Source organism: Terrapene carolina, unplaced genomic scaffold (genome assembly GCF_002925995.2).
Source record: "Terrapene carolina triunguis isolate 2854851 unplaced genomic scaffold, T_m_triunguis-2.0 Scaffold210, whole genome shotgun sequence".
In the NCBI taxonomy this organism is placed as follows: domain Eukaryota; kingdom Metazoa; phylum Chordata; order Testudines; family Emydidae; genus Terrapene; species Terrapene triunguis.
This window is the reverse complement of record NW_020664561.1, coordinates 31774225-31790223: the sequence shown is the minus strand read 5'-3', so window position 1 is coordinate 31790223 and position 15999 is coordinate 31774225. Positions and strand designations below refer to the sequence as shown.

The following is a 15999-nucleotide window of genomic DNA, read 5'->3' as shown; positions in this document are numbered from 1 at the left end:
GAACCCCCTCCCCATCCAGAGCCCAGTCGCGGGGGCCTCCCAGGCCAGATACCCGCACCCCCCCACACACAGAGCCCAGCCATGGGCCCCCCTTTGCCCAGATATCCACACACACCCCAGAGCCCAGCCAAGGCCCCCCCAGCCCAGACACTCACCCTCCTCACCACCACCCTCCAGAGCCCAGGGATCCAGAGGGAGAAACAGCCTGATGCTCAGTCCCAGGCTTGCACGGAGTTTCCTGCGCACCGCTGTCTCCTTCCCTCAGGGTGTGCTGGGAACTGCAGCTGTCAGGAACCCTCTAGCTCCCTCCCCCTCCCCCTGGCAGTGTCTTCTACGTGCCAGCTGGGCTCTGCTGGGTCCAGTAGTCCCTAGTGGCAGCCAGCAGCACTGCAGCCCATTTCTGTGGGGAAAAGGAAATTCTGCGTGCACAACATTAATTTCTGCAAAATTCTGCATTGCGCAGTGGCGCAGAATTCCCCCAAAAGTAAAGACTTGTATATAAAATACAATTACATAGCAAAGTCTGTAACTAAAAGAAAGTGCATCAATCCTGCAACTTTTTGAGTCCTTGCTATTTGTATGAGTTTTCCAAGGGCTGCAATTTCTGATAAGTTTTATACCAGTCTCTGACTTCTAGAGATGAACTGTGTTTCCACATTTGCAAAATAAGCCATTTGGCTACAAGTGCAGCCTAAAGGAACTAGAGTTTTTGACAATTTGTAAAGCCTCATTTTTATCTGCATCTGACCTCTGGCTTGTCTATGCAAATGTTTAGTTCACTCCAAGCTGGGGTGAGACATTAGCTGCACTAGCCTGCTGCAGTATAACTGTTCGTGTGCACCCTGCTGATGTGAACTAACAGTCTGCCTATGTGCTTTGATTTAGTTCTGTTTCAAAGAAGACTAGATCAAAGTGCTCTAACGAATTGTTAACATGCATCCCCAGGGTAGACAAAGTTATACTGTAGCAGGTTAGTGAGGGCTAGAGTCAAACCACAGTTTTCTGAAGTCTAATTGTTTGTGTAGACAACCCCTAGTGTGAGAGTTTCAGTGTTAAAGGAATATTATTAGCATTTAAAATAAAGTTTGTTCTGTTACACACCTCTCTCTAACAGCCTTAATAATACACCTCTACCCCGATATAACGCTGTCTTCGGGAGCCAAAAAATCTGACCGCGTTATAGGTGAAACCGCGTAATATCGAACTTGCTTTGATCCGCTGGAGCGCGCAGGCCCCCTCGCCCCCACCCCCGGAGCGCTGCTTTACCGCGTTATATCTGAATTCGTGTTATATCGGGTCGCGTTATATCGGGGTAGAGGTGTACTGTCATGTTATTGCTGGAAGAAACAGAACTGTGGAGCTTCCCTCTTAGCAATGAAAAGCAAGTGTTTATTATTTAGTTTGAAAGAAAGAGAGAGAGAGAATGTTAGCACACTAGCTTAATTACACTAAAAGAAGGAATCCTTTAGGGAAAGACCTAAGTAGTCTGGCTTCTATCCAACAAAGCACTTGAAAACTTGAGCAGTCTCATTGAAGTCAATGGAATTACCTACATGCTTCTAGTTAAGCACGTTCTTGAGGCTTTGCTGGATTGTGGCCAGAGTGCTCAGCACCTTGTAAGCTTGAAGTGCAGCATTATTGTTGTGTTAACACAAATACACTTGCCCGTGTTTTCTACTTGCTTAGTACTGCCTGAAGGTATGATTTTGATTTTTTTAAATTAGGAGTGGATTGGAATTACTGTTTAGAATTTGAACATATCATCTATTCATTGTCTTGGTTTTTCATAAGGGGCCCTGATGCTGATAGCCTGGATGACCACAGGAAGTATAGGAATGATATTTGCTAGGTATTTGAAGAATTCTATCGGAAAAACTCTCCTTGGCAAAGATATTTGGTTTCAGGTATGTAAATAAATGGAACAAAAACTATCAATTACTAGTTTCAGAGTGTATTTTTCACTTCATTCATCTGATGAAGTGGGTTCTAGCCCACGAAAACTTATGCCCAAATAAATTTGTTAGTCTCTAAGGTGCCACAAGGACGCCTCGTTGTTTTTATCAATGACTATAACAGCATCACTGGCAAAATGAAATGATACAATGGGCAAACGAGTAAAAAGAAAAACTCTGATAAGATTGTTTTCTCTATTTCTTCTATCATTTTGAAGTGGAAATGGAGAAGCCATTTCTAAACAATAACTGATCAAAGGGAAGTATGTGTACACACACACTCACAAAATGCATAGGTCATCCCATGTATTAGAAAAAACATCTGGAACTTTTGTATTCAGTAAATGGTTATGAACAATGACTATATTAACAAAAACCAGGGTTGGTAGCACTCAAAACAAAGTAGAATGATTCACTAGCCTACAAAGAGACTAAATGTGTAGCAAATATTATTCATTATGAATAGTTTGACCAGCTCTAATGTTTGAAGAGAGTATTTAAACAATGTTGAATACTACAGAACATCACAATCATATGCATGACATTGTTTTGGTTAACAACAAGAAGGAGAAAATGAGATCAATACGCTATAGGAAATAAAAGGCCAACACAGGAAAGTTCTTGCATGATGTAAAGAATGCCAGTTTACACCTCTTGCTCGCCTCTTTTTGTAGGGTTTATTCCAGGGTAAGGAAGAGGCATGTCAGTAGTGTGAGGGGGTAGAGCTGGATGACAGTGCACTCTAGCACCTCTGTGGCTGCTCTAATTTTTGCTGGGGAACCATTTTTGCACCCATATGCTCTCAGGGTTAGAGAAGGTATAACAGGTAGCTTAGAACCACCTTTGCCTCCCCTTCCTGCAGTGGCGCCAAGCTTGGATCTAAGAAGTTGTAAAATAATCACTGTTAACAAAAACTTTGTTTGAATTTCCACACTATTACTAAAGAAATTAAAGAGGGTCATCTTAGACACCACATGACTTGTAATGCCTCGTTGCAAGCATGGAAGTTAAGAACAAGCTCTGAATTTATTGCCTTAATTTGGTGGTTCGACCACAGCTATTAGCTGAATTGTTATAAGTTCTTTTGTATTTCATGTGTCTAAGTTATGGCTATTCACAACTGTTCAATGGAAGGTACTGCTATCAAAAGATTGTCACGCAGTTCTATGGGAAGTCTCATTGAAAGTCTCCTCCTCGGTGCAATAGACCTCTGTGTAGTAAAATTAATACACAGTGACTGTGCTGCCCGGAGTGTTCAGAGTGATGCATTTACTTGACATGATTCACAAGAAACTGTTATCCTGGAGGATCTCTTAATCCCAGGGGGGGTTGGTCAGACTCTTGACCATTGAATGTATTTATTTGATGTTCATGGTAGATTCAGATTCTTGAGAATGGAAGCTTTCATTAAAAAAAAAAAGTTCATAACCTGGGATTTTTCAAAGGAGTCTATGGAAGTCCCAGCCCAAGTCCATGTGGTTGAGAAGATAGCCTTCCCAATGCAGAACAATTAGTGCTGTTCTAGTCAGCCTGAAATGGCAGCTAAGACAGGCATGAACTGCCTTATTTATTTAACTTATGTTGATTCTGAAGCTTAACAATGGCACTTAAGGGCCATATTTTTCAAATGTAGCCATGCCATCTCATGCCTAATTTGGACATGTAGTTACCATGATTGTCATAGAAATTGAGTGATTGCACACCCAAGTGGTCAGTTGTCATCAGTGGGAGTTCTGCCATGAGTCAAGGCCAATATATCACCCTAAATTTGTGGGCTCTTGCTGTGGAGCACAGTTAAACATAATTCAGCCTTCTTTGTATAATGAATGTGACACTCCCGTTCTACATGCTATTACTGTGTATTGGAACCAGATTTTTCCCTTTTTTGGAAAATGGTGCAGACAGAAATATGCTTATTTTCGTGCAGTTGACATAGCAGTCAAAAAGTGTTTCTCTGGTTAGAAAACCATACACATCTTGAAACCATAAAGGTGCCCAATGCATTGCTTGGGGTATATATGTATGACATGGTGTGAACAGGGAGATGAAGATGATAATTTGAACATTGTATGGCAGAGGTGGGCAAACTACGGCCCGCGGGCCACATCCAGCACGTGGGACTCTCCTGCCCAGCCCCTGAGCTCCTGGCCTGGGAGGCTAGCCCTCAGGCCCTCCCCCGCTGTTTCCCCTCCCCCGCAGCCTCAGCCTGCCGCGCCGCCGGCGCAATGCTCTGGGCGGCCGGGCAGCGCAGCTGCAGCGCCCGGCCTGACCCGGTGCTCTGTGCTGTGCTGTGGCGTGGCTGGCTCCAGCCAGGCGGTGCGGCTGTAGCGCCACCAGCCACCGGTGCTCCAGGCAGCGCGGTAAGGGGACAGGGAGCAGGGGAGTTCGGGGTGTGGATAGGGGTTGGGGAGGTCAGAGAGCAGGGAACAGGGGGGTTGAATGGGGGCAGGGATTCTGGGGGGGCAGTCAGGAAGGAGGGGGGATTGGATGGGGCGGTGGGGGGCAGTCAGGGGACAGGGAGCGGGGGGGGTTGGATAGAGGGCAGGGAAGTTTGGGGTGGGGGTGTGGATAAGGGTCAGGATGGTCAGAGGGCGGGGAACGGGGGGTTGAATGGGTGCAGGGGTCCCGGGGGGCAGTCAGGAAGGGAGGGGGTTGGATGGGGCGGCAGGGGGCAGTCAGAGGTGGGTGTTTCAGGGGCAGTCAGGGGACGGAGCGGGGGGGATGGATGAGGCAGGGATCCTGGGGGGGGGCCATCAGGGAACGGGGGGGTTGGATGGAGCAGGAGTCCCAGGGGGGGCCGTCAGGGGGCAAGAAGCGGGGGAAGGGATAGGGAGCAGGGGTGCTACAGCCATGCCTGGCTGTTGCAGGAAGCACAGCCTCCCCTAACCAGCCCTCCACACAATTTCCAAAACCCGATGCGGCCCTCAGGCCAAAAAGTTTGCCCACCCCTGTTGTATAGCGTCATTAGCTATGTTTTTTGCTGAGTAGGCTGAATTGCCTCAGAACCTGATATGCTAACCAAGGGTGGTGTTGTTACATAGTGCTACCAGCAGATGGAGACAGAGAATATATAAACTTTACAAAGAGTACCATAGCAGCTGAACTGTACCCCATTCCTCCCTGTCTCCCAGCAGCTGGGGATTATCTTCTCACCAGCTGGACTAAGCTGTTTGGTTTCTCACACTACAGTTTTCAGTTTCACAGGGCTAGTCTACACTTACCGGTTAGTTCGACGGCTGCGGATCGAAGTTCCGAGTTCGATTTATCGCGTCTGGTCTGGACGCGATAAATCGAACCAGGAAGTGATCCCCGTCGACTGCGGTACTCCAGCTCAGCGAGAGGAGTACCACGAAGTCGACGGGGAGCCTGCCTGCCGCGTGTGGACCGCGTCTGAACCGCGGTAAGGTCGAAGTAAGGTTTGTCGAATTCAGCTACGTTATTCACGTAGCTGAATTTGCGTACCTTACTTCGATTTGGGGGGTAAGTGTAGACCAGCCCACACAGATCACTTAAAGCAAAATGTTCTAATTTGGGGCTAGATTGTACAACCCTTACTCACCCAGGAAAGCACCAACCCAGATGGTCCCAGTGACTTTGGCATGAGGGTATACAATCCGTGGGGCCCTTTGGTACCCAAAGTTGGACATCTTGGGGCAGTTCTTCAGCTGGTGAAAATTTTCAGAGCTCCACTGAAATCAAAGGAGCTGCGACAATTTACACCAGCTATGGATCTATCACATAATTACTGATCCAATTTTCAGAGGTTCAAAATTGATCTTTCACAACTCCCATTGATCTGAAAATGTTGACCTTAGTTTTGAATGTAACATACTCCATGGCATAGAGTTTTATTTTCTCTTTTCCCCTTTGCTCATAATGGAAGTCTCCATAAAAGTAGGCTGACCATTTTTAGTATCTTTACTTCCTCCTCAGAGGCAAAATTCTCTCCTTTTGCTTTGTGTAGATTTCTGAAATTATTAATTAACTAAATGTAAGCCCTTGGTTTGATAAGAAGTATGTTAGTTACAGCTATTTTAATAGTTTGGGATAGGCTGGTAAACCCAAGAATTCCATTTCTGCTACTGAATCGTGTGACCTACTGTATGGGAGAGTTTTTTAGAAATTCAAATATTGGCAATAAAAGGAGTTAATTCATTGACCTGCAGATAGACATTTTACAAACTGTTTATAAAGAAGCTAGTTGTCAAACACTAACCAATACACTGTCTTTTAGTGTTGCCATTAAAAGATGAAAGAAATTCTATGTTCAGACAAGACACACAGATATGTGAAGCTGCATGAATCAATGGATAATCAAAGGCAAAAGTAGAATAATATTTTTCACCTCTTTAAGTGAACCTTAACCAACTTTGTCTCTAACCATACATATTAAGGTTAACAGGTTTACAACATCTTACAAATTTCCAATATCTAACAAACTGTGAACTTTTTCAGTTGTATACTAACATAAAAATTCTTCAACTTGTACTATTGCAACAAAATAACAAACACATTAATATATACTATGGATGAGTTTAATAACCTGTCATCTGTTTTTACTTAGATTCATTTGTCTCTGATGGTGATAACTGTCGCAGAAACAATAACTGCCTTCGTACTGGCCTTTGTAGAAGTAATGGGATGGGCTAGTGTAAGTTTTACCCAGTTTCTCCCCACCAACTTTCTTGGTTAACACATTATAGAAAACATTTCCTTCTCATTTTTGTGCCTTCAAATGTAAATACAGAACTGAGTGTTCACTAAGACCTTCCAGTGTACAACCCACTGCTGTTAGATTGTTATGCCCTTTTGCTAGTTTAAGAAAATTGTTCTTATGCAATATAATCTCTCTTGTCATGTTATTCATATTCTAGACACAACACATCCTGCATTTTGGCAGGGGGTTAGACTAGATGACCCTGGTGGTATCTTCTAACCCTATGATTCTATGATCCCCTTTATTTATTTCTTGCCATTATGATGTACTGAGTAACTGATGAAGTAATTTCTCTACCTGTTCTGTCTTCAACATTTCACCTCTTATCTCTCCTTGTTTGTTTCACATCTCAGCTATATACATGCCTTCTTTCCCTATCATGGAAATCTGCTTCCCTTATTCTTGTCAGAGATCAGCCTGAATCAGAGGCTTAGAGCCAAACCCTCTGAAACCCTGAAACTTTTGGAAAGTTTGTGTCCAAACCTCACATCTATGACGGGGCTATCTATGTAATTACCCTGAATCAGAACTTCTCACAACCTTGGGAAGCTTCAGATTTGGAATCCAGGTTGTGTAATTCATGTTGCAATTATAGGTCCTGATCCTGCAAAGGGATTACTTCACTCCTTACTCCTGAGCAGAGTGCCACTGATGGCAATGGGACTGCTGTGGGAGTAAAGGTGTGCACGTGCAGATCCCTTTACAGGATCAGGGCCATATAGCTACTTACCTAACTCCCTGTCTGTAATGTTTTTCTTATCTCACCATGTAACATACTGTAACACATGACCCTATTTTTACTTTTTCCTATCAAAACACAGTTTTCCTTTAACAAAAAATGCTGCTCCGCATAACCAGTATTACCTAAAGTTTGGAGGAAAAGGGTTAGGATAAGAGGTTCTGATTGTTATTCTGATTATTATTATTCTTACTTACATTATCAGTCTGCTTTGTTTCCCCATCTTTGTGGGGGAGAGTGGAACTTATTTCAATACTTTACATAATGTGGAGCTAAAACTATAGATTTCTGCAAGGAAAAATAAATTTAAAGATTCATTACTATACACTGGCCCTTTGATGGATTTACAGTGAAATTTAAGGGCCAGATTCTACTTCCAGTTGGACCAGAATAAATCTGGAGTGACTTCTTTGACTTCAGTGGAGTCATTCCAGTTTTATTCTGGTATAACTGAGAGCATGATTCGGCCCTAAGCTGTCAGGAAGCATCTTTAAAAGTAGCGATTAAGAAACCAAATCCCAGACATCAATGCTATGTGCTGTTCTCTTCCACAGGATGCAGAAGCCCATGCTGTCATCGGATGCATTGTCATGATTCTTTCTTTCTTTCAACCAGTGATAGCTTTTTTTCGGCCTTCTCCTCAAAGTAAAAGGTATGTACATCTAAGCGATCCAACAGAATGGACTTTTAAACCTGGTCATTTATTAAAAAGACTTACAAAGTTGTCATACTGTAGATATATTAAGTTGGAGCACATATTGTATGTAGGATTTTTAAAGCCAAATCATGAGGTGATGACTTGCTGGAAGTTAGTTGGAGCAAAGAAGCGTGCAACGGCATGAGGAGACAGTCCTTTGAATCCAGCTGCTCACTTCTGGGATTTACGTAGGGCTTCTTTGCAACAAAATAGAAAAATAAGTGTAGTCACTATGGCTTCCACTCACTTTTAAAAGTGATCTACATAAGAGTTTTGTATGCTTGGGGTTTGGTGGGTGTTTTCTGCTACTTTTTGCTATTAGAAATTCACATCCTGTCTATGCTGGAAGACTGAATGGAGAACTAGTGGAATGGTGCTATCACAAGAGTCAATGAGGGAAGGAAGAGATTTTCACTGAGACTGTTTAAAACTCTTATTGTTTGGTTTTGTGAAGACCTACAGAACTCAACGACTAATTCACTATTCTGGAGAAAGAGAGACTTTGTTAAAGATGCAACAATCCAATCCTTTCCATATACAGCCTGGAGGTCCTCCAGCAAACTAAGGGGGCAAGCTAGACTTAGCACATGGTAAACAAACAAAATAACCCTAAAAGCCAAGCAGCAGAAACAAATACTAAGTCTTACCAGCCTTCTTTCTATATTAAAAAGAAGGGAAAGGAAACCAGTCCAGTTAAAAATATCCTCCCTGCTCCACCCAGGGTCTGTGTGGTGGCAATAAGATACTTCCCCCTATTTGAGGATGATCTTCCTTTCCACCACACTGTCTGGTGAGTGTGGCTTGTCCCATTCTGTGTACCTTTCCGCTCCTCCATGCCTGCTTGCTTATCAATATCAGAAGGCTCGCCCTGCCCCCCCACTCCAATGTGGCCAGAGTCTCAATATGACAGAGGATTAAGGTGGGTCTGACTCTCCCTTATCCTTCTACATGACCAGATAAGAGCTGTGGGAACATAACCCCTAAACCCAGATTGCTACTACAGTGGCCTCTCCCTAGAACAAGTGGCGTACTTCGACAAACTGGTGCACATGATCTGCCCATGGCCGCCTTCTAATAAATCCAACCCTTGCAGAATTAACAAGCTATTGCATGACTGATGATTGCTTCTGGATGTTAGGAAAACAGCTTACCCAAGATTTTGATGTCACTGATTTAAGCAATGCTAATGGGTGGTAGCTGAAGTAGTCATCGGTGTACCTACCTTTGGATACAAGGTCATATTAGTTTTCATTTAGACCAAAGAGCTCTATGAGCCTTTTAGGATCTGCAACAACTTATTTGTTATCCATAAAAGATTTTGACTCAAGTGTGTTGATTGGCTCGTTCACTTAAACCACAAATTGGAATGATAGCTCAGATTCATCAGGTCTTGTATTTTCACTTACAAAAAATTGACATCTCACTTCATTGCATTAGCTCTCTTCCAGTCCACTCTTGCTAATACATCTTTCTACTACAGATGAGTCAGAGACAAAACTCTGTATTCAGACACCCTTGAAATTTGGGGAGTGTTAATTTTTTTTTCATGCATTTGAGAGAACAATGAGTCTTGGGAAGTTTTAGGGTCACAACAAGTAATATGTGATGGATTTATCAGACTCTGGACATTCTCTACCGGTACCTACCAGATTGGAATCAGATTGTAAAAGGCAAGTGGGCAATCTTTGGGAGGTAAAGAGAAAGAGCGTGAGTGTGTCTAGAAGGATGAGGAGGGCAGCAGGAGGAAACTGCAAAAAGTGGGAGAAGATGAGAGGATCTTGAAAAGGCTACTTATTGTGTACAGCATAATAAGCATTCAGTAACAGACTGCAAAAACAATTTTTTTTTTAATGAGAAGTGCCTTTTGCAGTTCTCTACAGGGAAATCCCTCCTGTGTGAGCCATCTGCCATTTCTTTCCTGGCGTTCAGTTGAAAAATGATCTAAAGGCATCTAATACCCTTAAGAACCTACAGTGTTTCCTTGAGGGATTTATTATCTCTTAAGAGTTTTGAAAAACTAGTCTGGCATATTATTTACTGTCTGTGTTTTTGAAGTAAAATTTTACTACGTCGCACTACTGTCACATAAAAGAACAATAATATTTAACACATCATTTCTATTCTACCAACAGGAGATTTATTTTTAACTGGTTTCGTGCTCTAAATGCCTTTGTCATAAAAGTCCTGGCTGGTGAGTTGTTGTTTTAATATTTAAATAATGTTGATATAACTACTACAGATTCCCCTTTGGAGTGCCCATATATTCAGACTAGAACTATTGAACTGAGTTTACAATTCCATTTTTAATATTATTCATCTTATTGATCAATTTTTCAGAGGAGGCAGGTCTGGGAGTCAGGATAAGGACTGGTTGAAAAACTTTCATCAAAACTGTGTTTGACAGAAAATTGTTTTGTTTTTTTTATTAAACTTTTTTGTGAAAAGTATCTGCTTCCTACAGAAAATTTTTCATTTAAACACTTTGAAAGTTTTCAGTTGTCAGTTTTGGCTAAAATATGAAATAATTCAATTGAGAAATGCTACCACAGTTCTCATCAGAGTTGTAGTTCAGTTACCTAATGTCCCCATTTTCCTCTTTCAGCCAAGCTCCCAAACTTGAGTACATCTCCCATGGGACTCCACTGATGCATCAAGATGAGAGATTTTGGTGCATCACGGGAGATGCAGTCTGACCAAAGAATCCTGTCTGGAGAGGAGAATGGGGACATGAAGAACTTAAACTACAACTTCAGTGAGGTGTGCATTTCCAAATTAAACTATTGTGGTTTTCAGCCAGTTTTCAGTTTTTTACCAGTAGGTCAAAACTATTAGTGGAAAATTTCAACGAAAACAATTTTTGTCATTTACATTGACATTTTCCACGGGGGAGGAGGGATGTCCATTTGTCAGGATTCCTGCATTCTATTCCCAGCTTTCCCACCAATTTGCTGTGTTACCTTGAGCAAGTGTCTTAATTTCTCTGTTCTCAGTTGCCCCATTGCAAATTGCTTAAAATATTACAAAGAGCCTGATTCAGAGTCCACTGAGGTCAATTGGTGCTATATCAAGCTCTTACTTCACAAGTATTTAAACTTAATTAGCACTGAAAGGTCTTCCGATGTAAAGTGCAATAATAGTGAAAAATATGATGATGATGATCATGATGATTATAATTATGACTAATAATTAGTGTGGGTTCTTGTGTCATCTAAAGTTAATTCTTAGCATTCTCTATTTTATTTGCCTTAATTATATTTTGAACGTACAGGTAATGCATGGATTCAACTTGAGTCATGAATTTTTAAGCACAAAAAACACAGCAAAAGTAAAGAAACTATAACACCTTAAACATTTTTAGAACATTAATTGAATTTGTGTTTTACCAAATATTGCATTGGCATGAAACTGGAGCATATGGATGCTTTTACATATGGAAGTGATTACTTTTCTAACAGTAACCAGTACACATCATCCTCACAGGGCCATTACAGAGAGTCAGGAGTGGTAGGGAGTGCCATGAACTGGAGATAGAAGAGTCATTATTATCTGTGTGTGACAGGGGGGCCTCTGGGCACTTCTGAAATGCTGAATAAGCACCCATCCTACTCCCCATGCCCTGGCTCCACATGCTGCACTCAGAGCACTTAGTGGTTAAGTGCTTTCCTGAATGAAGAAGAGGCTCCCATCAGCTCTTCTCTCTTTCTTCCAAGTGCAATGCCCTGCCACTCCACTTGTGACATTCACTTACCCAATCTCCATAGGATCAAAGCACTGAGGTCAGGAGCTAACTATCTGCTTTTACGGCATATAATCTTGGCTGACACACAGGGAATTAAATGGGGGCTGGGGGCAGAAGTTTCTACAGCTTGAGCTGTACCTGATTCATATCCTCTGTAGATTGGGCACAGAGGATCTGTAAAACACACCTACTAGTGGGTTACATCACCATTATTAATGCTGCTTTCCAAGCTTCTGAATAGTATTTCCAGATCAAACAATCACACTTAAAAAATGAAAATGTCCATTGAAATTGTGAATGGAGTCCATAATGATCAATGGTTTTATATCAAGTATGTGTTGCTTTGTTTTGTTGCTCTTTAGTTGCTGTCATATTTCTGGGACTGCAGATGCTTGACCCCTCTCCCAGCCGATGGATGGTCAAAACTATGGGAGGATTTGTAGGATGGGAGGCATTAGTGTACATAATGCTTGATGCAAATGCTTGGTTGAAAAAGAAAGGTAAAGATCAGCCACAGTTCATATGAAGAAATGTTTTTCTTTTAGCAAAGGCAAGAAGAAAAATGAAGACTCATAATTTTCTTGGTTATATTTTTCAGAGAAATATGAAGATTCACATAGGAAGGTAATGTTGATATCACACATTTTAAAACATTAATGAGGTGTAAAATGTTTTATTTTTCATACCGCTGAAAATACGTTTTGCATCACTTTGGGATGTGATCTTGTCAGATCTCTTGAGTTAACTGGAGTAAAGCTGAGTCAATACTCAAATGGGAAACCACCACACAAAACCCAGGGTGCTGCAGGAAGATGAATTCATAGATTTATTTTTTTAAGGCCTGAATTATGATCACCTAGTTTAGCCTCCTACGTCAGGCCCTTAGTGCATATTTTCAAAAGACTTCCAATCTTGATTTAAAGACTTCAAGTGATGTAGAATCCTCCACATCACTTGGTAAGTTGCTCCATTGATTAATTACAATCACTTTTACAAATTTGCACCTTATTTTCAGTCTTAATGTGTCTAGCTTTACATTTCAACCGTTGGATCTTGTTATATCTTGTCTGCTAGACTAAAGAGCACTCTACTATCAAAAATCTTCTCCATATAGGTACTTATAGACTGTGGTCAGGTCACCTCTTAACTTTCTCTTTGGGTTGAGTTTTCAATTGGTGGCAGTGAAGTGGCACTGAATAAGTGACAGTGATGAGCGCTGGGGACAGTTGCTGGCGGTGCTCTCTTTCAGATGAGAGGCAAACTGTGATGTGATCCCAAAATATCCCCTGAAACTTTTTGCAAGTGTAGAGTTTCTAACCCCAGTACCCTGTTCAAATTCTAATTTGGATAATTACAATCTGGTTACCTGTACTTAAAACCCTCAAGCATTTTCAATTAGACACACAGCTTCTGCTCTTTTCTCTTTTCCCAGTCTTCTTCAGAGTGACTCCTTCTCTAAATTCCTTCTAGTGTTGCCAAGTGTGTATTGAACTTATCAATTCTATTTAATTATCAACAAATAGAAAACTGATACAGCTGCTTAGTACATACTTGGGCTGTTACTAAAACTGATGTACAAATATAATTTAATTTTATATTTCTTTTAATAACTCTCTTTTAATGTTTTTATCCTTTCTAGATAAAAAATGAAATGGTTCTATTTTTAATATATACATGTGGAAACCTGGCATTTTTAATAGCACTGCTTGTGGGAATTGGAGAATCCTAAAATGGACGGAATTTATCTTGGAGGAATGAAGATTATTCCTATCTTGAGACGCTTCTAGAGTAAATACAAAGAAACAATGAACACTGAATAGATGTTTTAGCAAGTTTTTAATTTTGTTTGTTTATAAATAATATTTTAGGTTCTCTAATTGACACATTATCATTTTCTACACAATAATTGAAAATAATTTTTATAAATGAGATTCCATTAGCTACTTATTGGAGATGTTCTACACAGTATAGTATGATGCAGATCATTATTTCTGACGTGAAAGGTAAGAAGGCAATATATAAATGTTAGGTGTTCACAGTTGTTTCATATTACACTCCTTTCTAACCTTTGTCGATGTTTCCATCTTTAACAAGAGAGGATTTGTTTGTGTAGAGAAAAGAAAGTTGAGGACCTGATTTTCATATGACTAATTTAGACTGAGAACTGCACAGGCAAATCTCTGTGCCCACCAGAGTCCTGTTGGCTTCAGGATTTCAGTGAGGCTCAGTGCAGGCTCAGAGGTCCATCGGCAAGGTTCCCAGTACAAGGTCAGGGCTACAGAGCATGTCTACACAGGAGCTGGAAGGTGTAATTCCAGCTCAAGGAGATAGACCTGTGCTGTCTCTGATCAAGCTAGCACTCAAAAAAACAGAAGCGTCGTCATGGCAGCACAAGCAGCAGAACAAGGTAGCCACACTGAGTACATACATATGGTCTTGGACAGGATCGTACTTGGGGCACCTAGCCCATGCCGCTCTCATGCCACAGTGGCCATACTTCTTTTTTTAGCATGCTAGCTTACTCAGAGCTAGCTTAGCTAAGTCTCCTCGAGCTGGAATTTATACCTTCCAGCTCCCGTGCATACATATTCCCAGACTGTAGGCTTCTGTTCCCATTGATGTCAACCAAAAAACTCCCTCTGACTTACATGGTGCAGGATCCGACCTATAGTCAGTGCCTGGCTGTGTTCATGTTTGTTCAGATTTAATGGGTATTTCTAATATAATTCCCTGTTTTCAAATGCTCATAACTTTCTTTTTTAGTCTGAAAATAAGAACATGAGATTACACAATGAAACTTTAAAATGCAGCTATGTTTTGAAAATTGTAAAGGTCCCAGAACCCATGATGTACTCTATATAATCTTCTTTTTTATTAATTATATTTGATTGTAGTTTTTATAATGCAATATACATATGATGAATAATAAAGCAGGTCTCAAAACAGGCTAACTAGTCCATAACCTTCAGTTGTGTACAGACATATTATATAGTCATCTACTGGATAGAATGTATATAGGGCCCAAATTCTGCTCACCTGCCTCATATGAATGGTCCCACTGAACTTCAATGGGATTTGACCCATGATGGATACTTTTGAAGTTTTGGTGAAATATATTTATAACACTTAAGATATTAAAAACAGTTATCAAAAGAATGACACAATGTACCTTAGACTTAGAAGAACCCATTGATTATCGTGCTATAGGCCTTTGGATGAAAAATGGCTTTATGGAATTTATAGGATTGCAGCTTTTATGCAATAATATATTATCCCTTTTGTCACTGCTGAGATAATAAAGCAATATCACTGCATACAACTGTTTTATGCAGTGTTGTTGTAGCCATGTTGGTCCCAGGATATGAGAGAGATAAGGTGGGTGATGTATTATCCTTTATTTGACCAACTTCTGTTGGTGAGAGAGACAAGCTTTTGAGTTTACACAGAGCTCTGGGTAAGTACCTGAAGAAGAGCTCTGTGTAAGCTCGAAAGCTTCTCTCTCTCACCAACAGAAGCTGGTCTAATAAAAGAAATTACCTCCCCCGTCTTGTGTCTCTACCACTGTATTATTTTTTTTAGCCAAATAGTAGGTTTGTGGTGTTATCCAAATATCTAAAGAACAAGTTTATAATGTGTAGTTCTTTAAAAACAAAAGCACCGTACTTCTAATTTCCATGCCAAGAAAACATGAATTTTTAAATGATCCCAAATGATGTTGCTTTGTGCCTACAATCAGGGGAAAGGAATAGAACTATGAAAGTGACAGAGGCCTAAAATCCAAGAAGTAAGATGCCTTTCCACTAGCCCAAATCTGAATTGAATGCAGCTGATCCCAAAGCTGAGTTCTCAGGAATGCTAAATTATGGGATATGTGCACATTTTCACCCACTTCTTTCTTACATGAAACACAGAATTATATTCAGTTTTTTCTTTGAGAATTCTGTTACTGTTTTGGGAGAAGTACAGATCATGATTTTTCTACATATCCAGTAATCTGGCCCACATTTGCATGGTATAGATGCATTTGTCATGCCCCTTGTCTCAGACTTATGGCTACAGTTATAACTGCTGTTATTGTTTTTTCCATCCAGTTGTGATACTCTATTTGAATGAATGGTTGCAATAACCCATGCTGAGCCACACCTACTCATAGTC

General features: G+C 40.9%; 1 protein-coding gene across 2 annotated transcripts in view; it reads left to right on the top strand.

Moving 5' to 3' along the window:
• Positions 1-15189, top strand: part of LOC112119384 (putative ferric-chelate reductase 1) — a 48547-nt gene extending 33358 nt beyond the window's left edge. For both annotated transcript variants that reach the window (XM_024218031.3, XM_024218032.3), the window contains exons 10-16: positions 1792-1904; positions 6517-6603; positions 7963-8060; positions 10238-10296; positions 12207-12344; positions 12443-12468; positions 13484-15189. In XM_024218031.3, the coding sequence (XP_024073799.2) occupies positions 1792-1904; positions 6517-6603; positions 7963-8060; positions 10238-10296; positions 12207-12344; positions 12443-12468; positions 13484-13573 (611 nt within the window). In that variant the 3' untranslated portion in view covers positions 13574-15189. The remainder of the gene's footprint in view (positions 1-1791; positions 1905-6516; positions 6604-7962; positions 8061-10237; positions 10297-12206; positions 12345-12442; positions 12469-13483) is intronic.
• The last annotated feature ends 810 nt before the right edge of the window (positions 15190-15999 follow it).